This window comes from Bombina bombina, chromosome 1, assembly GCF_027579735.1.
Source record: "Bombina bombina isolate aBomBom1 chromosome 1, aBomBom1.pri, whole genome shotgun sequence".
NCBI lineage: Eukaryota > Metazoa > Chordata > Amphibia > Anura > Bombinatoridae > Bombina > Bombina bombina.
In genome coordinates, this window is record NC_069499.1 from 1,376,095,680 (window position 1) to 1,376,120,282 (window position 24,603).

The 24,603-nt window shown below is 39.8% G+C and overlaps 1 protein-coding gene across 1 annotated transcript in view; it reads left to right on the forward strand.

Annotated features, from left to right (window-relative positions):
* HAX1 (HCLS1 associated protein X-1) overlaps positions 1–24,603 on the forward strand; it is a 169,136-nt gene that overhangs the window by 57,929 nt on the left and 86,604 nt on the right. The window contains exons 2-3 of the mRNA XM_053704459.1: positions 852–1,063; positions 1,201–1,385. Of these exons, the coding sequence (XP_053560434.1) occupies positions 852–1,063; positions 1,201–1,385 (397 nt within the window). The remainder of the gene's footprint in view (positions 1–851; positions 1,064–1,200; positions 1,386–24,603) is intronic.

Genomic DNA, 24,603 nt, shown 5'->3' on the forward strand with positions numbered 1-24,603 from the left:
TTTTTAACTTTTTTTATTTTTTCCCCCCAGATCCCCAAGACTTATACCATTGGAAAGGTTAGCCAATTACCTTTCCAGCGGTGGGTTTTGGGGGTCTGTAGCTGCTTAGATGCCTGAGATACAGGCTTCTAATCAGCATATGCCCCCTTTTCCTATACTTGTCATTGTAATTTTTCAATAAAGTTGCGCCGTGACATCATCACCTCATTGCGTGTGACGTCACCGCGCAAAACGTGAAGCCCCGGCGATGCCTGTCACTATACAGGCCCGATATCCGGGGTAGGAGCGGGTGGGAGCACCCAGATCTCCTTCAAGGTGGGAGAGTGCTAGCGACGGCTCTGAGCCATCGTTGGCACCTGACTGAGACAATTTGCGATGGTCTGCACCGTCTTTAGCACCTGACTAAGACAATTTGTGATGGCTCAGAGCCGTCGTTAGCACTCAAGAGGTTAAAGGGATAATAAACTTAATAATTTTCTTCCATGATTTAGATAGAGCATATGATTTGAAGAAAGTTTATAATTTACTTCCATTATCAAATTTGCTTTAACATGATATTCTTTGCTAAAGAGATACCTAGGTAGGTATCGTGCACATGCCTGGACCATTACATGGCAGGAAGAGGTGCTGCCATATAGTGCTTCAGACACGTACAAGCTCCAGAGTTTACTTTCTTACTTTTCAACAAGGGATGCTAAGAGAACTAAGAAAATTTAATAATAGAAGTAAATCAGAAAGTTGTTTAAAATTATATGCTCTATCTGAATCATGAACATAATTTTCGGGGGATTTTATGTATTTAAATGATATTTTAATAAAATAATCTAGGATTTTTGCTGAACTATTTCTAGAGACCCTTTCTTTGGGGGAATAACTGAAGACGACGATGATGATGAAGATGACGATGATGATTACCCCTTTGGTCAAGTACCTAGGCATGATTTTGGATTTTCGTTTGGTCACAACCACTCCCCATTTCATGGTGCTTTTGGATTTGAAGAATTTTTCAGGGATTTCAATGAACTTTTTGCAGACTTTGGAGCAATTACTCGTGGAGTTCCTGGTGAGACATCAGCTGATTGAGATATCATTTTCAAAATAAAATTGAAAAATATGTAACATAGGTAGAAATATTGTGTAAAACTCCCCACAAAGAAATGTGCTAAGAAGTAACACTTGTTTAACCTATTTTGTTCCTAGAGCTTCCAGGGATTGAACCTCCTCTTCAAAAACATGATGGTTCCAGGGCAAAGTCACTGAGAGATTCAATGCTGAAATACCCTGACTCCCATATTTCCAGAGAACAAGACACAAAATCTAAAGAACCCAGCACTCGCAATAGTCCAAAGCTCCCAGGGATTACACCATGGCCACGATATAGATGGGTATGTTTTTATTCTTAAAAGGACAGTCAACACAATTTTTTTTATTGTTTAAAAAGATAAATAACGCCTTTACTACTCATTTCCCAGCATTGCACAACCAACATGGTTATATTAACATACTGTATAACCTTTAAACCTCTAAATTTCTGTCTGTTTCTAAGTCCCTAAAGACAGCCCCTTGATCACATGCTTTTGTATTTGCTTTTCACAATAAGGGAAGCTAGTTCATGTAAGCGATATAGATAATCTTGTGCTAATGCCTGTGGATTCTAACAACACAGCACTCATTGGCTTAAATGCAAGTCAATAGATAATACATTTAAAGTCATTTGATCAGAAACAAGGTAATCACAGTGGTAGAAAGTGTATTAATATAATCATGGTTTCTGTGCAAAAGAGTAATAAAGGAATTATCTATCTTTTTAAACAATAAAAAATTGAGTTGACTGTCCCTTTTAAATATCACCTTTGCATAGATTAAAAAAATAAAATAAATTGCATAAATATTATTTTTTGGTTATGTTGATAGAATTATTTTAATTAAGGAATAAGCACATTTATCATAAACCCACAAACCATTCATGTTGCCTGTTAGTCTAGGTCATTATTCAGTGACCAGATTATCAGTTTAACACTACTGTCTCCTCTGGACCACTGTTACATGTGGTTGGTCGTGTGTGTGTGTCCTTTTTTTTATTTATTTAAACGTAGCTTTAGAAATGTTCACATCCATACACGCATATATATGGGTATGTGTGTGTATATATATGTATGTGTGTGTATATATATATATATATATATATATATACACACACACGTACACACCTTGTTGTTAGTACATTCACTGCCTACATGTAACAAAATGATAGTATCAAGCCTCGTCTACTCCATAATTGTCCAGATTGACATCTCCAAATAACGCGTGTTGTTGAGTGGTGAAAAGCAATTACATTTAAAGGGACACTGAACCCACATTTTTTCTTTTGTGATTCAGATAGAGTATGACATTTTAAGCAACTTTCTAATTTACTCCTATTATCAAATGTTCTTCATTCTCTTGGTATCTTTATTTGAAATGCAAGAATGTAAGTTTAGATGTCGGCCCATTTTTAGTGAACAACCTGGGTTGTTCTTGCTGATTGGTGGATAAATTCATCCACCAATAAAAAGTGCTGTCCAGAGTACTAAACCAAAAAAAGCTTAGATGCCTTCTTTTTCAAATAACGATAGCAAGAGAACAAAGAAAAATTGATAATAGGAGTAAATTAGAAAGTTGCTTAAAATTGCATTTTCTATCTGAATCATGAAAGAACAAATTTGGGTTTAGTGTCCCTTTAAGTCTTGTTAGCAGCAATCAAAAAGGTTACACACTTCAAAAAGGTTAGACATTTATATGTTCAATCAATAAGGCTAAAGGAAAACCAACCGACCATTCCAATTCATCCCAAAGGACTCTCAAGTTCCTCCACACCAAATTTGTCAACTCATGTCTTCATGTGCCTCTCTTTGGGCACGGGCGCAGTCATGCTAGAACAGGAAAGGGCCTTCCCCAAACTGTTTCCACAAAGTTGGAAGTCCTGGATTGTTTAAAATGTTTTTGCATACTGTAGCATTCTGATGACCCTTCACTGGAAATAATGGGCCTAGCCCAATACATCAAACTTTACAGTAGGCACTATATATTCCAGTAGGCAGCGTTATCTTGGCATAATCTTCCATCAGACTGCCAGATAGTGAAGCGTTTATGACCCCAGATGACTTGTTTCTACTGCTCTACAGTTCTGTGCTGACGTTTGGCAATAACTCATGTCGTTGCAAAGCTTAAGTACAGCTGCATGAAGTTTCCAACACACAGTTTCTTTTTTATGACACGATGAGTCCACGGATCATCTTAATTACTAATGGGATATTCACCTCCTGGTCAGCAGGAGGCGGCAAAGAGCACCACAGCAAAGCTGTTAAATAGCTCCTCCATTCCCTCCCACTCCAGTCATTCTCTTTGCCTACGTTAGTGATAGGAAGAGGCAAAGTGAGGTGTTAGATTAGATTCTTTAATCAAGAGTTTATTACTTTTAAAGTAGTGCAGGATTGTGTTGCTTTTTCCTGGGGTGTATCCGTAGTCCATATCAGTCTCTTCAGTAGAGCTTTGGTGGCTTTAGAGCAATGGGAACTTGTGGGACATAATTCTCACTGCGCCTCCCATATTCTGATGCTGCCCTAACCCCGAAAAACTGAGGGATTTTACTCAGGATTTTGTTTATTTACAGGGCCATGGGAGGGAGAAGACCTCCTAAACCTAGGAACTGCCTTGCTGCCAGGCAGAAGATGAGGTAAGTGCTGACTTTATTTCTGGGGGTAGAGGATCTCAGAAAAAGTTTGGGCACTTTATTAATTTAGACCTCATTGAACTTGGACTCAGATTCTCCTAGTCTATTAGGAGACATTATGGCAGTTAGAACGCAGGCACTGGGTGACGTGTCTCATCTCCTGGCGGTCTCATCTAATAATAGAGCCGACTGTTGGATTTTATATTGCGTTTTTGCATTGAGTGTGACAGAGTGTGTGCTCTAAGGGGTTTCTCTGTCATGTAGAGCTATCGGACTGAACAGCTGTTTAACCCCTTAATGACCACAGCACTTTTCCATTTTCTGTCCGTTTGGGACCAAGGCTATTTTTACATTTCTGCTGTGTTTGTGTTTAGCTGTAATTTTCTTCTTACTCATTTACTGTACCCACACATATTATATACCGTTTTTCTCGCCATTAAATGGACTTTCTAAAGATACCATTATTTTCATCATATCTTATAATTTACTATAAAAAAAATTATAAAATATGAGGAAAAATTGAAAAAAAAACCCACTTTTTCTAACTTTGACCCCCAAAATCTGTTACATATCTACAACCACCAAAAAACACCTATGCTAAATAGTTTCTAAATATTGTCCTGAGTTTAGAAATACCCAATGTTTACATGTTCTTTGCTTTTTTTGCAAGTTATAGGGCAATAAATACAAGTAGCACTTTGCTATTTCCAAGCCATTATTTTTCAAAATTAGCGCTAGTTACATTAGAACACTGATATCTTTCAGGAATCTCTGAATATCCATTGACATGTATATATTTTTTTTTAGTAGACAACCCAAAGTATTGATCTAGGCCCATTTTGGTATATTTCATGCAACCATTTCACCGCCAAATGCGATCAAATAAAAAAAATCGTTCACTTTTTCACAAATTTTTTCATAAACTTTAGGTTTCTCACTGAAATTATTTACAAACAGCTTGTGCAATTATGGCTTAAATGGTTGTAAATTCTTCTCTGGGATCCCCTTTGTTCAGAAATAGCATACTTATATGGCTTTGGTGTTGCTTTTTGGTAATTAGAATGCCACTAAATGCCACTGCGCACCACACGTGTATTATGCCCAGCAGTGAAGGGGTTAATTAGGGAGCATGTAGGGAGCTTTTTGGGGTAATTTTAGCTTTAGTGTAGTGTAGTAGACAACCCCAAGTATTGATCTAGGCCCATTTTGGTATATTTCATGCCACCATTTCACCGCTAAATGCGATCAAATTAAAAAAAACGTAAAATTTTTCACAATTTTAGGTTTCTCACTGAAATCATTTACAAACAGCTTGTGCAGTTATGGCACAAATGGTTGTAAATGCTTCTCTGGGATCCCCTTTGTTCAGAAATAGCAGACATATATGGCTTTGGCATTGCTTTTTGGTATTTTGAAGGCCGCTAAATGCCGCTGCGCATCACACGTGTATTATGGCTAGCAGTGAAGGGGTTAATTAGGTAGCTTGTAGAGAGCTTGCAGGGTTAATATTAGATTTAGTGTAGAGCTCAGCCTCCCACCTGAAACATCAGACCCCCTGATCCCTCCCAAACAGCTCTCTTCCCTCCCCCACCCCACAATTGTCCCCGCCATCTTAAGTACTGGCAGAAAGTCTGCCAGTACTAAAATAAAAGCTATATTTGTTTTTTGGTGGTATTTTTAAAAGCATATTTAAATATGCTGCTGTGTAAAAGTCCCCCCTTAGCCCCCAACCTCACTGATCCCCCCCAAACAGCTCTATAACCCTCCCACTCTAACTTAATTGGCGCCATCTTGGGTACTGGCAGCTGTCTGCCAGTACCCAGTTTATAAGAAAAAATGTTTTTGTTGTACATTTTTTTAACGTTTCTGTAGTGTAGCTTCCCCCCACACAAAAACCAACCCCCCACCCCTCCACGATCTCTTTTTGTGTTTTTTTTTGTTGTGCTTATGCTACTTTTAACTTTTAACTTTTAATTCATTTTCCGTAGTGTAGCGGTTCCCACCCGCTCCCGCCCCGTGCACGCGCCCGCCCGCCACCCTCCGTGCACGCGCGCGCGTCCGTGCGCGCCCCCGACGGTCCCGCCCCCGATCCCGCCCCCCTCAACGTCACACGGCACACCGATGGCCGCCCACCCGCCTCCCAAGTCGGCTCCCACCCACCAACGATACCGGCCATCGATGTCCGGTGCAGAGAGGGCCACAGAGTGGCTCTCTCTGCATCGGATGGCCATGTCAGGTTATTGCAGGATGCCTCCATATCGAGGCATCACTGCAATAACCGGAAAGCAGCTGGAAGCGAGCAGGATCGCTTCCAGCTGCTTTCCACACCGAGGACGTGCAGGGTACGTCCTCAGGCGTTAACTGCCTTTTTTTTGAGGACGTACCCTGCACGTCCTCGGTCATTAAGGGGTTAAACTGAAGCTGTTCAGTCTGTTCCCTTGCTCCCGGTGGCTATACTTAGACAATGGCGACCGGGAAATCACATATGAGCTTTTGTTTATTTAGCTGGTAAACTGTTGTTCACAGTGTGAGTGTTTCCGTGATAACCAACTAAGCAGCTTTTATTTGAAAGTGTCAAATTTATCCCTTTGCTCCTGGTGCCTTAACTTAGACAATAGCGACCGGGAGATGGCTTATGAAACGCCCACGAGGGGCGGAGCTTGTAAATGGCGCCAATGTTTTGCACTCCTTCCTCCTATCACTTCTGACTATCGCAAGGAGTGGAGGAATTTAAGATTAGAATGTGCGCCTTGCAGAAGGCACTTTCTTCCTAACATTTCCGAATATCGGAAGAAACGGAGGAATTCTTGTCTCAGTTCTTGCGCTTAAGACAGCGCTATAGCAAGGACAGGATTTGTGTAGAGAGGTTGTCTGATACCTCAGCTTGGTCAAGCTGAGGTGTAGAGACAGTTTAGCAGTACTGAAATTCCTCTCTTACATATTCAGTCATTTCTGACCTCATAAAAATAAATAAGTTACTCTTTAACATTTAAAGAGACGGTAACGCTTGCTATATGTTAATTCTTATTAGCAACAGGTTAAGTCTTTATTCAATTTTTCTGCCATATGTGAGTCAGATTGATTAAGTAAGTGTACATAAAATTGTATAACACATGCAGTGCCCTGTGGCTCCTCGCAAATTCCATCTGGAGTTGCTGCGCAAAACATCGCTTCTTTATTTAAATTATTCTGCCATATGTGAGGCAGATTGATTAAGGAAGTGTACATTAAATTTTTTAACACACATGCAGTGCCCTGCGGGTCCTCGCAATTTCCATCTGGAATTGCTACACAAGACAAGACACTTCTTTAATGTCGTGGCGATATCTGTGAACAAAGAAGTAACGTTTTTGATAAGTTCTGCAATGTTTGCATGCTGACTGGCTTACCTATGCATACAGAAATAAAAAGTTACTTTTTAAAATTTAAAGTGACAGTAACATTTTTTATGTGCTAATTTTGTTAAAGAATCCAGCTGTTTATTTGTGTAATTCATCTTTTATGATTCAAGGTGGTTCAACAAGAGGCCCTGCTAGAGGTCTCTTGTTTTAGGCTTGAATTCCAATGTGGTTCTACCAATCCACTTCTATTTCTCATTTATTGAGAAATCTTTAATTGATAAGGATAGTGTAAGGTGTTGGTTTCATGGGGGGAGTGTCAGATCAGGCCGAAGCCTTGGGCCCACTGTACCACCTGAAGCAGATGTAGATTATCTGATAAGGATATCCTTAGAACAGACTCAGACCACGCAGCAATGATGCAAAACTATTCTCCTTTATTGAAAGACACACATGTCTTATAGGCACCAATTACAGTGTACAGGGTTAACTTGATGACACGTTATGCCCGCGTCATCTTACACAGTTATACACAGTGTTATTCTGGAAACTTACTAGCTCTAAACAATCTATATAGCCATAATAAGAAATGCATCTGCGAGAACAACAAGGTCGTTTGACCATCTTATTGAGAGAGTACCCTCCTGGGCCTAGTGCCAGGGACATTTACAAGGTTAGCTAGCTTTGCAAAGTAAAATAACAAGCATTTATTTATCACTACAGAATAACCCATTATGATAAAGTTTAATCATTACAAGATGGATGCAAAGAACAAGATGGCGCTAGTCAGGTTCATTAACCCCTAACATACCACCCTTTTATTTTAACAGAATAACATAAAAATAGACAGGCGCCGAAAATGAGGAAAACCTTTAACAACAGTATGAGCCTAATACTACAGTAAAAGAACTCTATGTGAGAATACTAGAGAGAAAAATATTCACATGTCGTGGTATAATTTTATAGGCCAATAGGGCACAATTTGTCACTGCACATAGGTGCGGCCTCTCCAATACCTTCCATCTACCTTCCAGCATCCCCAAGACTACCGGTCTATCTGCACAAAGACCCAACCAGCCCCCCATCTACCCCCAACCAACGCTGCATCTTTTATTTCTCCACCTGCATTGCTAGCACCCCCCCAATATGTCCAACAGTTCTTTCTCCACAGTAAAGCATGACATGATAACAGCACAACTGTCTCTAGGTGGCCTCTGAAGAACAGTCTTTGTCCTCTTAGAGCGCTCCACCTTCCTCAGAGACTTTGCTTTAATACAGTTCATTTGCAGTAGGGGTGCTTATCCAGTGCTCTTCCGCAGGGAGATGCTGGACATCTGATGGTTTGTTCATGGGGTAAACAAGGCAGCCAGTGGATCCCCATGGCAAGCAGACACTCGAGTCACAGGGAGTCTAAGAAGAAAACAGAAACAGTACAAGATGAGTACACACCCCAATACAATCACAATTATGTCCAAATAAAACTTCTTTCATCTGTTTTAAGCATCACAATTCCTTTAGCTTAACTCATCCTATGTTATTTAAAACCAAGAAAAAACATTGTTGATATATAATACAAACTAAATACATTGATACTTTACAGAGAATAATTCACAGCTTCTCTATACAATTTAAACGATACTTCATGAATAATAAGCAAGTGAAAACTGCTAGACTTCATCAAGAGGCTGAATGGCTATGCTAAAACTTATGCTAAGGCCTGCCCTGTATCAAAAATGAAAAAGGAAAACAGTCGATAAAAATAAATGAATTTCTTTACACTGTCACTTTGAACTACTAAAAATAAAAGAACCTAGTGTTGCTTAATTCAGCACATCTACTATCTATAATGTTTATAATTCTCCAACCATGATCCTAATAGTCAACAATCTCATCTGATATAAACACTACTAGTTTACTAATTATTTTATGCAACTAAATTCTCTCACACTCCTGTATGAGGAAAGAATACAATCCTAACATCATTTAAAACTACAAAATCTTTTGAAAATAAACACATCTTTATGGTAAGATAAATCATTTCTTTGACAAACATCTGGAATTACCAAATTCACTTTGCAGATACCATACCAATTAATAAAAGGGAAAAAATACATTTGCTTTCATAAACTATAATTATGCTACTCCCTAAATAAATATTTCTCTGTATAATTAATATAAACTTCTAGCTGAGACATGTCCTCATGTTCTAGAGGGTGAAGGGTCTAAAATATTCTGATATATTGCAGCATTTTCTTTAAACTATAAAGGTGCAAACATATTTTTTTATACTCAGTGGGCCATTCAATAGGGTACAATACTGCAAGGTTGAGAGTTACGTTTATCTAAAGGGTTACTTTGTTTAAGTACATAAACTACAATGTGCACTAAGACCAATAAGGCATGCTTTTCTGTAGACAAAACTATATGACTTCTTATAACTATATGATCAACAGAAAATAACACCAATACAAGAGCATACAAAACAAGAAATATAAGTACACAAGTTAAAACAATACTCCCCTAATTTAATTGGTTGACCCTGTAACAGCATAACAGGTCCTCAATATCAACCGGCAAGGCACAGTCCAGAGAAGGATAGTCTTTATGTTCTGACGACACACATCAGAGGAAACAGTCATGGATTACCCAGAGTCCAATTTTGGAGCTGGTACCAGCATGCAATGCAAAGAATGGATCCAAAGATAGTTCAGCAACTTTTACTGCAGTGTGGTGGTTAAAACAAGCTTGACAAAAGGTCTTTTATCTTCATTTTTTCTCTTTTAAAGGTTTACTTGCATTCAATCTTCAATCCTTTGAAGAGTGCACTTATGGAATTTTATCTGTACAGATTTTACCTAAATATGGAAACTCAAAAATAATTCAGTTAGTGTCTTTAATCTCTGGATACAGCTGCATGATCTCATCCTGCAAATACAAATATTGTGTTAAGAACAAAATAGAAAAATAAAAACATTTTAGGTTCCCTTTCTTAACCCCTTAAGGACCAAGGACGTACGCCACACGTCCTCAAAAAAAATACAGTTAATGACCGAGGACGTGTGGCGTATGTCCTTGGTCTGGAAAGCAGCTGGAAGCGATCCTGCTCGCTTCCAGTTGCTTTCCGGTTATTGCAGTGATGCCTCGATATCGAGGCATCCTGCAATAACATTTTTTAGCAATCCGGTGCAGAGAGAGCCACTCTGTGGACCTCTCTGCACCGGACATCACCATCTAAATCCGTTGGTGGGTGGGAGCCGGTTCGGGAGGCGGGTGGCGGCCATCGATGGCCCTGATGATGTGGAGGGGGGCGGGATCGTGGGCGGGGGGTGATCGGGGGCGCGCACGGACACGGGAGGGCGGGCGCGTGCACGGGGAGGGAGCGGGTGGGAGCCGCTACACTACAGAAAAATTATGTACTCAAAAGTTTTAAAACTTTTAACTATTGACATTAAAATGCATTAGTTAGGGGGTGGGGGATTGGTCTGTGGGGGGAAGCTACACTACAGAAAAACAACATAAAAATAAAAAATAAACTATTTCTCTTGCAAACTGGGTACTGGCAGACAGCTGCCAGTACCCAAGATGGCCCCCAATAAGTCAGAGGGGGGGTTAGAGAGCTGTTGTGGGGGGGATCAGGGAGGTTGGGGGCTAAGGGGGGATCCTACAAAGTAGCATATGTAAATATGCTAAAAATTTATTTTATTTTATTTTTAAAAAAACTTTTATTTTAGTACTGGCAGACTTTCTGCCAGTACTTAAGATGGCGGGGACAATTGTGGTGTGGGGGAGGGAAGGGAGCTGTTTGGGAGGGATCAGGGGGTCTGATGTGTCAGGTGGGAGGCTGATCTCTACACTAAAGCTAAAAATAACCCTGCAAGCTCCCTACAAACTACCTAATTAACCCCTTCACTGCTAGCCATAATACACGTGTGATGCGCAGCAGCACTTAGCGGCCTTCTAATTACCAAAAAGCAATGCCAAAGTCATATATGTCTGCTATTTCTGAACAAAGGGGATCCCAGAGAAGCATTTACAACCATTTGTGCCATAATTGCACAAGCTGTTTGTAAATAATTTCAGTGAGAAACCTAAAATTGTGAAAAATTTACCGTTTTTTTTAATTTGATTGCATTTGGCGGTGAAATGGTGGCATGAAATATACCAAAATGGGCCTAGATCAATACTTGGGGTTGTCTACTACACTACACTGAAGCTAAAATTAACCCTAGAAGCTCCCTACATGCTCCCTTATTAACCCCTTCACTGCTGGGCATAATACACGTGTGGTGCGCAGTCGCATTTAGCAGCCTTCTAATTAGTAAAAAGCAAAACCAAAGCCATATATGTCTGCTATTTATGAACAAAGGGGATCCCAGAGAAGCATTTACAACCATTTATGCTATAATTGCATAAGTTGTTTGTAAATAATTTCAGTGAGAAACCTAAAGTTTGTGAAAAAAATTGTGAAAAAGGGAACAATTTTTTTTATTTGATCGCATTTGGCGGTGAAATGGTGGCATGAAATATACCAAAATGGGCCTAGATCAATACTTTGGGATGTCTTCTAAAAAAAAATATATACATGTCAATGGATATTTAGGGATTCCTGAAAGATATCAGTGTCCCAATGTAACTATTGCTAATTTTGAAAAAAAGTGGTTTGGAAATAGCAAAGTGCTACTTGTATTTATGGCCCTATAACTTGCAAAAACAAGCAAAGAACATGTAAACATTGGGTATTTCTAAACTCACGACAAAATTTAGAAACTATTTAGCATATGTTTTTTTGGGTGGTTGTAGATGTGTAACAGATTTTGGGGGTCAAAGTTAGAAAAAGTGTGTTTTTTTCCATTTTTTCCTCATATTTTATAATTTTTTTATAGTAAATTATAAGATATGATGAAAATAATGGTATATTTTGAAAGTCCATTTAATGGCGAGAAAAACGGTATATAATATGTGTGGGTACAGTAAATGAGTAAGGGGAAAATTACAGCTAAACACAAACACCACAGAAATGTAAAAATAGCCTTGGTCCCAAACGGACAGAAAATGGAAAAGTGCTGTGGTCATTAAGGGGTTAAAATAATAATCACCTAACTCACACAACATAGATACTCATCAATACTTCCCCCTTGTTTACGTGAAACATCCCATGTGGCACGCAAACACAATATAACAATAAACCAAAAGACAAACCATGCACTCCACTCATGCATGCAGAATACAATTCTCAATAGCAAGCCACATCAAATACACCTCACTATTCAATATGCCATTCAGACAGCACGCTTCCACAAGCAGTCACAAAAGAGAAAAACATAACAATCTTAGAAAACATTTAAAACCACTTGTCCATTCCACAAAACAAAACATTAACTGCCGACACAAGCTTTAAACAACCACAATCAACCTGAAATTCAACACCTATACTGACATTCCCTGAAACACAGCACTCGCAAAACACTACACAGAATTAAAAACATCCCATAAGAACCATCTATACCCTGGCTCTGCAATGTCTACTATGCACAAGACTTTGATATCACACTAATGATGCAATCACTACAGATGCTCAATAAACTCCAGTTGCATATTTACACATAAAATCCCGAACCATAAACTTACAAAGGATCACACAAACACACCTAATTATCCTAGTTTGGGAAAGATGAGATAACCATGGTACAGCCACCGTTCTATTTAGCTCCTGCCCGCATGTACCATACAAATCCACTGTGAAATAAATCGTATGTGACACAAATAAATAACTTGTGAAAAAAAACTCTAGAATCCAGTCTATACTTTTACATAACCAGAATTTGAACAACACAATTATTGGATCTAACTCTGTTTATAATTTGATATTCAAAAAGATGAAAACAGCATCAGTCTGTGAGTAGGTGCACATACCTAGGTCCTGCCAGTGAAATCAAATCATCTAGACACACTAATTAGACAGCGCTAACTGCCAGGGATGATTCAAAATCTCAATACTATAAAGCAATAAACACAAAATAGAATATGAATGTGAAAAATTAAAAAAATATATATATATATATATATATAGTGTTTATAAAACAACCTTAAAATGAGTGTCTATCTTAACAAGCATATATTGAAGAGCATATATGTAGGGCATACATAATAGTACTAAAAAGCTTGCAGATAGAAATACACAAATGTAAAACAATATTACACCTCTACTACATATGACAAACAAATATCCTGAAAAAGAAAACTATACAATCAAGAGCAAAGATAATAATATTATACGAGACCTGCTGCAGCAAATTGACCGAAGGTGTCCTGCGTGCCTCCCGGAGTAAAGTAGAATCCCAAATCTGTAAAACACACAAGCGCAAACAGACTCAAGTGTAGGTAAGTACAACAAACACACCACACAATATGGATTGCACTTACAAGATGGAAATTTAATCAGGCGTTTGTTAACAATAAACTTGAAGACCAGAAGAAATCATTCATACACGATGAAATACAGAATGAGTCTTTACAAATCCTGGAAAAGTCCCTCCAGATAGTAATACCGGGACCAGTGTATCAGTTCCTTGCGGGCATCCGTACTCGTGACTCAAAATAGCAATCGCTGGCCTAGATTTAGAGTTCGGCGGTAGCCGTCAAAACCAGCGTTAGAGGCTCCTAACGCTGGTTTTGGGCGCCCGCTGGTATTTGGAGTCAGTGATTAAAGGGTCTAACGCTCACTTTTCAGCCGCGACTTTTCCATACCGCAGATCCCCCTACGCCATTTGCGTAGCCTATCTTTTCAATGGGATCTTTCTAACGCTGGTATTTAGAGTCGTTTCTGCAGTGAGCGTTAGAGCTCTAACGACAAGATTCCAGCCGCCTGAAAATAGCAGGAGTTAAGAGCTTTCTGGCTAACGCCGGTTCATAAAGCTCTTAACTACTGTACCCTAAAGTACACTAACACCCATAAACTACCTATGTACCCCTAAACCGAGGTCCCCCCACATCGCCGCCACTCGATTAAAATTTTTAACCCCTAATCTGCCGACCGCCACCTACGTTATACTTATGTACCCCTAATCTGCTGCCCCTAACACCGCCGACCCCTGTATTATATCTATTAACCCCTAACTTGCCCCCCACAACGTCGCCGCAAGCTACTTAAAATAATTAACCCCTAATCTTCCGACCGCAAATCGCCGCCACCTACGTTATCCCTATGTACCCCTAATCTGCTACCCCTAACATCGCCGACCCCTATGTTATATTTATTAACCCCTAATCTGCCCCCCACAACGTCGCCGACACCTACCTACACTTATTAACCCCTAATCTGCCGAGCGGACCTGAGCGCTACTATAATAAAGTTATTAACCCCTCATCCGCCTCACTAACCCTATCATAAATAGTATTAACCCCTAATCTGCCCTCCCTAACATCGCCGACACCTACCTTCAATTATTAACCCCTAATCTGCCGACCGGAGCTCACCGCTATTCTAATAAATGTATTAACCCCTAAAGCTAAGTCTAACCCTAACACTAACACCCCCCTAAGTTAAATATAATTTTTATCTAACGAAATAAATTAACTCTTATTAAATAAATAATTCCTATTTAAAGCTAAATACTTACCTGTAAAATACATCCTAATATAGCTACAATATAAATTATAATTATATTATAGCTATTTTAGGATTAATATTTATTTTACAGGCAACTTTGTAATTATTTTAACCAGGTACAATAGCTATTAAATAGTTAAGAACTATTTAATAGTTACCTAGTTAAAATAATTACAAATTTACCTGTAAAATAAATCCTAACCTAAGATATAATTAAACCTAACACTACCCTATCAATAAAATAATTAAATAAACTACCTACAATTACCTACAATTAACCTAACACTACACTATCAATAAATTAATTAAACACAATTGCTACAAATAAATAACATTAAATAAACTATCTAAAGTACAAAAAATAAAAAAGAACTAAGTTACAGAAAATAATAAAATATTTACAAACATAAGAAAAATATTACAACAATTTTAAACTAATTACACCTACTCTAAGCCCCCTAATAAAATAACAAAGCCCCCCAAAATAAAAAATTCCCTACCCTATTCTAAAATACAAATATTACAAGCTCTTTTACCTTACCAGCCCTGAACAGGGCCCTTTGCGGGGCATGCCCCAAGAATTTCAGCTCTTTTGCCTGTAAAAAAAAACATACTATACCCCCCCCCCAACATTACAACCCACCACCCACATACCCCTAATCTAACCCAAACCCCCCTTAAATAAACCTAACACTACCCCCCTGATGATCTTCCTACCTTGTCTTCACCATGCCAGGTTCACCGATCCGTCCTGGCTCCAAGATCTTCATCCAACCCAAGCGGGGGCTAGACATCCACTGAAGAAGTCCAGAAGAGGGTCCAAAGTCTTCCTCCTATCCGGCAAGAAGAGGACATCCGGACCGGCAAACATCTTCTCCAAGCGGCATCTTCTATCTTCTTCCATCCGATGACGACCGGCTCCATCTTGAAGACCTCCAGCGCGGATCCATCCTCTTCTTCCGACGACTAGACGACGAATGACGGTTCCTTTAAGGGACGTCATCCAAGATGGCGTCCCTCGAATTCCGATTGGCTGATAGGATTCTATCAGCCAATCGGAATTAAGGTAGGAATTTTCTGATTGGCTGATGGAATCAGCCAATCAGAATATAGTTCAATCCGATTGGCTGATCCAATCAGCCAATCAGATTGAGCTCGCATTCTATTGGCTGTTCCGATCAGCCAATAGAATGCGAGCTCAATCTGATTGGCTGATTGGATCAGCCAATCGGATTGAACTATATTCTGATTGGCTGATTCCATCAGCCAATCAGAAAATTCCTACCTTAATTCCGATTGGCTGATAGAATCCTATCAGCCAATCGGAATTCGAGGGACGCCATCTTGGATGACGTCCCTTAAAGGAACCGTCATTCGTCGTCTAGTCGTCGGAAGAAGAGGATGGATCCGCGCTGGAGGTCTTCAAGATGGAGCCGGTCGTCATCGGATGGAAGAAGATAGAAGATGCCGCTTGGAGAAGATGTTTGCCGGTCCGGATGTCCTCTTCTTGCCGGATAGGAGGAAGACTTTGGACCCTCTTCTGGACTTCTTCAGTGGATGTCTAGCCCCCGCTTGGGTTGGATGAAGATCTTGGAGCCAGGACGGATCGGTGAACCTGGCATGGTGAAGACAAGGTAGGAAGATCATCAGGGGGGTAGTGTTAGGTTTATTTAAGGGGGGTTTGGGTTAGATTAGGGGTATGTGGGTGGTGGGTTGTAATGTTGGGGGGGGGGTATAGTATGTTTTTTTTTACAGGCAAAAGAGCTGAAATTCTTGGGGCATGCCCCGCAAAGGGCCCTGTTCAGGGCTGGTAAGGTAAAAGAGCTTGTAATATTTGTATTTTAGAATAGGGTAGGGAATTTTTTATTTTGGGGGGCTTTGTTATTTTATTAGGGGGCTTAGAGTAGGTGTAATTAGTTTAAAATTGTTGTAATATTTTTCTTATGTTTGTAAATATTTTATTATTTTCTGTAACTTAGTTCTTTTTTATTTTTTGTACTTTAGATAGTTTATTTAATGTTATTTATTTGTAGCAATTGTGTTTAATTAATTTATTGATAGTGTAGTGTTAGGTTAATTGTAGGTAATTGTAGGTAGTTTATTTAATTATTTTATTGATAGGGTAGTGTTAGGTTTAATTATATCTTAGGTTAGGATTTATTTTACAGGTAAATTTGTAATTATTTTAACTAGGTAACTATTAAATAGTTCTTAACTATTTAATAGCTATTGTACCTGGTTAAAATAATTACAAAGTTGCCTGTAAAATAAATATTAATCCTAAAATAGCTATAATATAATTATAATTTATATTGTAGCTATATTAGGATTTATTTTACAGGTAAGTATTTAGCTTTAAATAGGAATTATTTATTTAATAAGAGTTAATTTATTTCGTTAGATAAAAATTATATTTAACTTAGGGGGGTGTTAGTGTTAGGGTTAGACTTAGCTTTAGGGGTTAATACATTTATTAGAATAGCGGTGAGCTCCGGTCGGCAGATTAGGGGTTAATAATTGAAGGTAGGTGTCGGCGATGTTAGGGAGGGCAGATTAGGGGTTAATACTATTTATGATAGGGTTAGTGAGGCGGATTAGGGGTTAATAACTTTATTATAGTAGCGCTCAGGTCCGCTCGGCAGATTAGGGGTTAATAAGTGTAGGTAGGTGTCGGCGACGTTGTGGGGGGCAGATTAGGGGTTAATAAATATAACATAGGGGTCGGCGATGTTAGGGCAGCAGATTAGGGGTACATAGGGATAACGTAGGTGGCGGCGGTTTACGGAGCGGCAGATTAGGGGTTAAAAGTGTAATGCAGGGGTCAGCGATAGCGGGGGCGGCAGATTAGGGGTTAATAAGTGTAAGGTTAGGGGTGTTTAGACTCGGGGTACATGTTAGGGTGTTAGGTGCAGACTTAGGAGGTGTTTCCCCATAGGAAACAATGGGGCTGCGTTAGGAGCTGAACGCTGCTTTTTTGCAGGTGTTAGGTTTTTTTTCAGCTCAAACAGCCCCATTGTTTCCTATGGGAGAATCGTGCACGAGCACGTTTTTGATGCCAGCCGCGTCCGTAAGCAACTCTGGTATCGAGAGTTGCATTTGCGGTAAAAATGCTCTACGCTCCTTTTTTGGAGCCTAACGCAGCATTTGTTTGAACTCTCGATACCAGAGTTAAATTTATGGTGCGGCCAGAAAAAAACCCGCGGAGCGTTAACAGCCCTTTTACCGCCGAACTCTAAATCTAGGCCGCTGTGTTTAGGAGCGCCGATGCCGATATCGTCACTATGAAACAGTACGGATCCTCTGACAGTCCAAAAAGCCTCAACGCGTTTCAACCGCCAGCGTGCGGTCTTTCTCAAGAGGTGAAGTACTTCACCTCTTGAGAAAGACCGCACGCTGGCGGTTTTAACCGCAAAAAAGATATATATATATATATATATATATATATATATATATAAATTCCTTTGTGTAAACTTATTTTTCCAAGAGTATGTATACAATCCATATGTATATTATCCTTTGATATATATATCTTTTTTGTGTCTGTACATTATCCATAGGAATAGATGTTTGTATACATAGCTATCCTTCCTTTCTGTGATGTTTCCAAGTATTTTGTAAGATTGATAATGACCTCTTCTAACCACTAGATGGTGTTAAGCAGTTTTTGATTCTGAAATAGAATGTTTAAAATACACCTGCAAAGGTAATTATCACCTCCCCCAAGGTGGGTATATAAGGAGTGGTTTAATGTCTTGTTTTTATACCACATGATTAAGGTCACCTGACCGAAACGTCGTGTTATGGTGCTGTGTTTGGTGATGTCCCAATAAAGATATACTTTTAACTTACTTCTTGGATGGTGCTGTTCTATTTGTGGATTGGATATAATTTGATATTCACCATTCTGCAGCTCTCTAGCCAAATATAACAATTGCATATAACACACAAAATGAGTTTTCTACAAAAGAATAATAATAAAATTTCCCCTTTAAATTATTCCCAATGATCCATTGGCCTTACTTATAATAAAAATGTATACTGATGTTCATTAAATAGCCTAAGCAAGCATAAGCAGCATAAAAACACACTCACAGTGGGATGCAGGCTAATTAAAGCGACATTTTACCCAAATTAACAATTATCTATAATTGAAACTGCTGACCCAGTTAAATATACTAGTGTTTGGCTTACAGTAAACCTCATTGTCTTCTCTGTAAATATTTCCTTAAAATCTCAGATTTTATATCAGGTTGCCTGTATCCCTTTAAAGATTTTCACTCCCCTGTTTGTCTTTTTTTTTTTTTCCCCGCTAGTCTCACAGATCGCAACACTAAGATTGTAGACAACTTATCAACTCAGTTTGCATTACAGAGAGAATTCAGTTACACTACAAAAGAAATATCTGCTATCTAAACGGCAGATTTAAAAAGAATACAAAGAAAGGTCTCAAAAAATATATTTTGCAAACTACTAATACAGTGTTATTGCTGCTCCTGAACTCCTTTCACATGAGTGGAAGCAGTATGTCTCTCTGCTTGAAATGTTTCCGTCTTTAACAGAAACTGTTAACCCTTTTGTAGACATTAAATATGTAATCTTCTCTGTGCATTATTATCTATAAGCAGATCCCATTCCTCAACACAATAATAGCAACAATAATAAAATGCATAGCCACTTAATATTTTCTAAGCACAGCACAATTTTATAGCGTTAAAAAGCAAATAAGCAAAGCATCAGATATCAAACATTAGATCCAGGTGGGTAACAAAACTCTATTATTGGAATGGATATAGAAAACTTCAACACACGTGAGACTCAAACTCACTGTCACACGGCCATGCCACCTTGCATGTCAATTTTTATCTTGCGCGCTTACCAGACAGGACTGCAATACCTGTCTTAACCTAGCCCAGGACTGTAAACCTGGCTAGAGGGATTATCACAAGTGCCGACAGGACTGAAACCTTCGCACAAAACCCTGCTTCTCTCTTTACTGCAGGAATCCCTTTTAACCCTTTATCATATATTACCAACACCTATTACAAGACTAAATTTAGGTTCAGATTCACAGAGGGAAAGCAGAGTACAAAGCACTCATACTTACCGACTGCGAATCCCACGAGCTGACACCAGAAACTGTAAGGTGTTGGTTTCATGGGGGGAGTGTCAGATCAGGCCGAAGCCGCGGGCCCACTGTACCACCTGAAGCAGATGTAGATTATCTGATAAGGATATCCTTAGAACAGACTCAGACCACGCAGCAATGATCCAAAACGATTCTCCTTTATTGAAAGACACACAACATGTCTTATAGGCACCAATTACAGTGTACAGGGTTAACTTGATGACATGTTATGCCCGCGTCATCTTACACAGTTATACACAGTGTTATTCTGTAAACTTACTAGCTCTAAACAATCTATATAGTCATAATAAGAAATGCATCTGCGAGAACAACAAGGTAATTTGACCATCTTATTGAGATAGTACCCTCCTGGGCCTAGTGCCAGGGACATTTACAAGGTTAGCTAGCTTGGCAAAGTAAAATAACAAGCATTTATTTATCACTACAGAATAACCCATTATAATAAAGTTTAATCATTACAAGATGGATGCAAAGAACAAGATGGCGCTAGTCAGGCTCATTAACCCCTAACAGATAGACTTGTTCTAAACCTACTTCTAGGCGCATACTGCTTAGGAGCCTAGTGACAATGGTAAAATATTACCTCAAATTTCTCCTAAGGTGTCACAAGAAATTTATAGACCACATGGAGTTGCCCTGCTTTTAATACATTGTCTGTTTTTTTCCCACGCTGTTGGAAAAAATGTGCATGAGGTCTTATTCACTCAGAATAGTGTGATTGACTCAGTTGTAGTTATTTTGAATGTTTCTTCCCTGTAACTAAGGAGGAAGATAGTTTGACAGTAGCGGACAAGGAATTCTCAGTCTCGGATGAGGTAAATAACTTTTATCTGATCAGGAGCTTGTTTTCTTCTACTAGATACGACGACTCCATGGATTCATCCTTACTTGTGGGATATTATCCTCCTGCTAACAGGAAGTGGAAAAGAGCACCACAGCAGAGCTGTCTATATTGCTCCTCCCTTGACTCCACCCCCCAGTCATTCTCTTTGCCTTTACTAGTAATAGGAAGAGGTAAAGTGAAAGAGGTGTTAAAATGATAGTTTTTATTTTCTTCAAGCAAGACATTTATTTTAAATGGTGCCGGCGAGGGCTATTTTTCCTCAGGCAGCAGATGGATGAAGATTTCTGCCTGGAGGCTGATGATCTTAGCAGTTGTCGCTAAGATCCAGAGAAGTTCCCACAGAATGGCTGAGGAGTACTTGAGAAGCTTCAGTGTGGGGAACGTTTTTCATGCTACAAGCATTGAGGTATGTTCAGTAATTTTTTTCTGGAGAGACTGTGGTATTTCAGAACTGGCTGACATAGTTCCCATAAGGGAAGGGGTAAGCAGTAATCCTACATGTAATAGAAGGGGTATTACTGGACCCTGTATATTATGGGCTAAAAATTTGGTTGACACTGGTAACATAATGTTTTGATGGCAAAACGATTTTATGCTTAGGGGCAACATAACATTTTTATATGCAAACGTTTTTATGGCTGATGGCAATGGGTTTCACGTGGCTTACAATATAGATAAGGAATATGAAAAACCCACATGGCTAGTTTTCTAGACCGCTTTACAGCGTTTTTTTACTAGGCAGAGAGACATCGATATAGATGGCGGGGCCTAATTTCGCTCCTCAGATGCGCAGTTGAAATTCTTATGAAGGCAGCAAGCTCCAGCTCCGGTGGGCCTAAGCTGAAGATTTAGCCTAAACGAAGGAGATAGTGTGAATTACAGACCCCTGAGGGCAGGTAGGCGAGGTGCAGGGGGTTGCTATCTTATTTTTCATAACGTTTTTGAGTAACGTTTTTTTCCAGAAAGGGTTAAGTATATCTTGTGGTGCAATCTTAGCTGGCAAGATAAAACACATATATGCTAAAATTGTGATATTTATTACATTTTAAGGCAGTTTTGGAAATATTTTATGATTTTTAACTCTTAAAGGCGCAGTACCGTTTTTTCAGATTGTTGTTTTTTTCACTAAATAAAGTGTTTTCAAGACTTTTTGTGGTTATTACTAGCCTGTTCACCATGTCTGACATTGAGGAAAGTCAATGCTCTATGTGTTTAGAAGCCATTGTGGAACCCCCACTTAAAATGTGTCCCTCATGTACTGAAAGGACCTTACATTGCAAAGAACATATTTTAGGTGATAAAAGTCTAGGGATGATTCTCAGTCTGAAGAGAATCGGGTTATGCCATCCAATTCTCCCCAAGTGTCACAACCTTTAACGCCCACTCAAGCGATGCCAAGTACTTCTAGTGCGTCTAATTCTTTTACCCTGCAAGATATGGCTGCAGTTATGTCTACTACCCTTACAGAGGTATTATCTAAACTGCCAGGTTTACAGGGTAAGCGCAGTAGGTCAGGTATTAGAGTAAATGCTGAGCCCTCTGATGCTTTATTGGCCATCTCCGATGTACCCTCACAGTGTTCTGAGTTGGGGGTAGGGGAATTGCTGTCTGAGGGAGAACTTTCAGACTCAGGAAATGTGTTCCCTCAAACAGACTCAGACGTGACGGCCTTTAAATTTAAGCTTGAACACCTCCGCCTATTACTCCGGGAGGTTTTAGCGACTGGATGATTGTGACCCTATTGTAATACCACCAGAGAAATTGCGTAAAATGGATAAATATCTAGAGGTCCCTACTTACATTAATGTTTTTCCAGTCCCTAAAAGGATTTCGGACATTGTTACTAAGGAATGGGATAGACCAGGCATTCCGTTCTCTCCCCCTCCTACTTTTAAGAAAATGTTTCCCATATCTGACACCATTCGGGATTCCTGGCAATCGGTCCCTAAGGTGGAGGGTGCTATTTCTACCCTGGCTAAGCGTACAACTTTACCTATTGAGGACAGTTGTGCTTTCAAAGATCCTATTGATAAAAAATGAGAGGGTCTTTTAAAGAAATTGTTTATTCATCAGGATTTTCTTCTACAACCTATAGCGTGCATTGGTCCAGTTACTACTGCAGCAGCTTTTTGGTTTGAGGCTCTAGAGGAGTCTCTTAAAGTTGAGACCCTATTAGATGAGATTTTGGATAGAATTAAGGCTCTCAAGCTAGCTAATTCTTTTATTACCGATGCCGCTTTTCAAATGGCTAAATTAGCGGCAAAAAATGCAGGCTTTGCCATTCTAGCGCGTAGAGCGTTATGGCTTAAGTCTTGGTCTGCTGATGTGTCATCAAAATCTAAACTTTTAGCTATTCCTTTTAAAGGTAAGAACCTATTCGGGCCTGAACTAAAGGAAATCATTTCTGACATTACTGGAGGTAAAGGTCATGCCCTTCCTCAGGACAAGACTGTTAAAATGAGGGCTAAACAAAATAATTTTCGTTCCTTTTGAAACTTTGAAGGTGGACCCTCTACTTCCTGCTCCGCCACAAAGCAGGAGGGGAATTTTGCACAATCCAAGTCAGTCTGGAGACCTAACCAGACCTGGAATAAAGGTAAACAGGCCAAGAAGCCCGCTGCTGCTACCAAGACAGCATGAAGGGGCAGTCCCCAATCCGGGACCGGATCTAGTAGGGGGCAGACTTTCTCTCTTCGTTCAGGCTTGGGCAAGGGACATTCAGGATCCCTGGGCATTAGAAATCGTGACCCAGGGGTATCGACTAGAATTCAAGGATTTTCTCCCAAGATGGAGATTTCATCTTTCATGTTTGTCTGTAGACCAGACAAAAAGAGAGGCGTTCTTACGCTGTGTAGAAGACCTATATACCATGAGTGTAATCTGCCCAGTTCCAAAACTAGAACAGGGGCAGGGGTTTTACTCAAATCTGTTAGTGGTTCCCAAAAAAGAGGGAACTTTCAGACCGATTTTAGATCTCAAATGCCTAAACATCGTTCAAGATGGAGACCATACGAACAATTTTACCAATGATCCAGGAGGGTCAATATATGACCACCGTGGATTTGAAGGATGCGTATCTTCACATTCCTATCCACAAAGATCATCACCAGTTTCTCAGGTTCACCTTCCTGGACAAACACTACCAGTTTGTGGCCCTCCCTTTCGGGTTGGCCACAGCTCCCAGAATCTTCACAAAGGTGCTAGGGTCCCTTCTGGCGGTTCTAAGGCTGCGGGGCATAGCAGTGGCGCCCTATCTGGACGATATTTTGATTCAGGCATCAACTTACCATCTAGCCAAATCTCACACGGACATCGTGTTGGCTTTTCTAAGAACGGGTGGAAGGTGAACAGACAAAAGAGTTCACTAGTTCCACTGACAAGAGTTCCATTCCTAGGAACTCTGATAGACTCGGTAGACATGAAAAATTTTCTGACGGAGGTCAGAAAGTCAAAGATCCTAACTACTTGCCGAGCACTTCATTCCATTTCTCGGCAATCAGTGGCGCACTGTATGGAGGTCATTGGGTTAATGGTAGCGGCAATGGACATTGTTCCGTTTGCTCGCTTACATCTCAGACCACTGCAGCTGTGCATGCTCAGACAGTGGAATGGGGTTTATGCGGATTTATCTCCTCGGATAAATCTGGATCTAGAGACCAGAGACTCTCTTCTTTGGTGATTGTCACAGGATCATCTGTCCCAGGGAATGTGCTTCCGCAGGCCAGCATGGGTCATAGTGACGACGGACGCCAGCCTCTTGGGCTGGGGTGCAGTCTGGAATTCCCTGAAGGCTCAGGGTGTTTGGACTCAGGAGGAGTCCCTACTACCAATAAATATTCTGGAACTGAGAGCAATATTCAACGCACTTCAAGCGTGGCCTCAGTTGGCTTTGGCTAAATTCATAAGATTCCAGTCGGACAATATCACGACTGTAGCATATATCAATCATCAAGG